The sequence below is a fragment of the Perkinsus marinus genome (assembly GCF_000006405.1).
Source record: "Perkinsus marinus ATCC 50983 genomic scaffold scf_1104296940680, whole genome shotgun sequence".
Lineage (NCBI taxonomy): Eukaryota > Perkinsozoa > Perkinsida > Perkinsidae > Perkinsus > Perkinsus marinus.
Window position 1 is genome coordinate 1 of NW_003212771.1, and position 988 is coordinate 988.

The following is a 988-nucleotide window of genomic DNA, read 5'->3' on the forward strand; positions in this document are numbered from 1 at the left end:
TCCCGTCCAACTACTACTAATCGAGGGACTACTCCCACCACAACCCCACAACAGAGAGGTATAATAGCAGCACCACCGCCTAAGCAACATCATCAACAACAACATAGTAATAATAATAAGCACAACTGGAGTAGAAGTGCTGTATAATATTATTCAGAGCCTAGTGTCGTAGTAGCAGGTGGTGAAGTATGGGGTAATAATAACAGGAATAATAATACATGGGCAGCTAGAGCAGCAGCAGCAGCAACAGCAGGAGGAGCATCTAGTAGTAATAAGAGGTTAACAACATCCCCTACTACTCAAGGGAACACTACTACTACTACTCACCAACAACAAGTAACTCCTCCTACATCTACAACGATGCTGATGCCGCAAACGACGACATTCAATGCTAAGGAGGCTGCAGAGTTCTTACATAAGAGTAAGAAGATAGTAGTAATAATAGTTGATAGTAGTAATACTGGTAGGATATGATGCCACTAATGAGAGGTATATAGCATGGAGTCAGTTAGCAGAAAATAGTAGAAGGAAACAACAGCAAGGAGTAGATAATAGACGTAATAATGATGATGCTATATAAGTGTAGTATCCTACTCTATTATTATCAGAGACTGTGTATAAATATGTAGCTGAGAAAAGTTGGGGTAGTAGAGGTGGTAGTATGATGCCTGGTAAAGAGGATTTCGTACATCAAGTAATAGGACCAGCAACTACTACTACTATTACTACTTGTTGTTCTTAGTTGGAACAAGCTATTCTAATGATGTCTTCTGGGTCTGGTAAGAAGCCTACTCAAGTAGTGTAGATATCTAATACTACTATTCTTATACTTAACATCATAATCATAATCATCATCAGACTTACTGATGTTACTACAAGTACTACAACTATTTGGTGGGCTATGATAAGAGTTAGTACTGTTATTATCATTAACTTGAGTTAGAGTACCAATACAACGTTTATCCTACCTCGGTGTTATATAATGTAG

At 38.2% G+C, this 988-nt stretch overlaps 1 protein-coding gene across 1 annotated transcript; it reads left to right on the forward strand.

Moving 5' to 3' along the window:
- Positions 1-249: 249 nt before the first annotated feature.
- Positions 250-694, forward strand: Pmar_PMAR001742 (hypothetical protein; the record flags this gene model as incomplete). Its single annotated transcript, XM_002782012.1, has 3 exons — positions 250-421; positions 468-557; positions 609-694. Coding segments are annotated over exons 1-3 (237 nt in total), but the record flags the coding sequence as incomplete, so codon positions are not given.
- Positions 695-988: the final 294 nt, after the last annotated feature.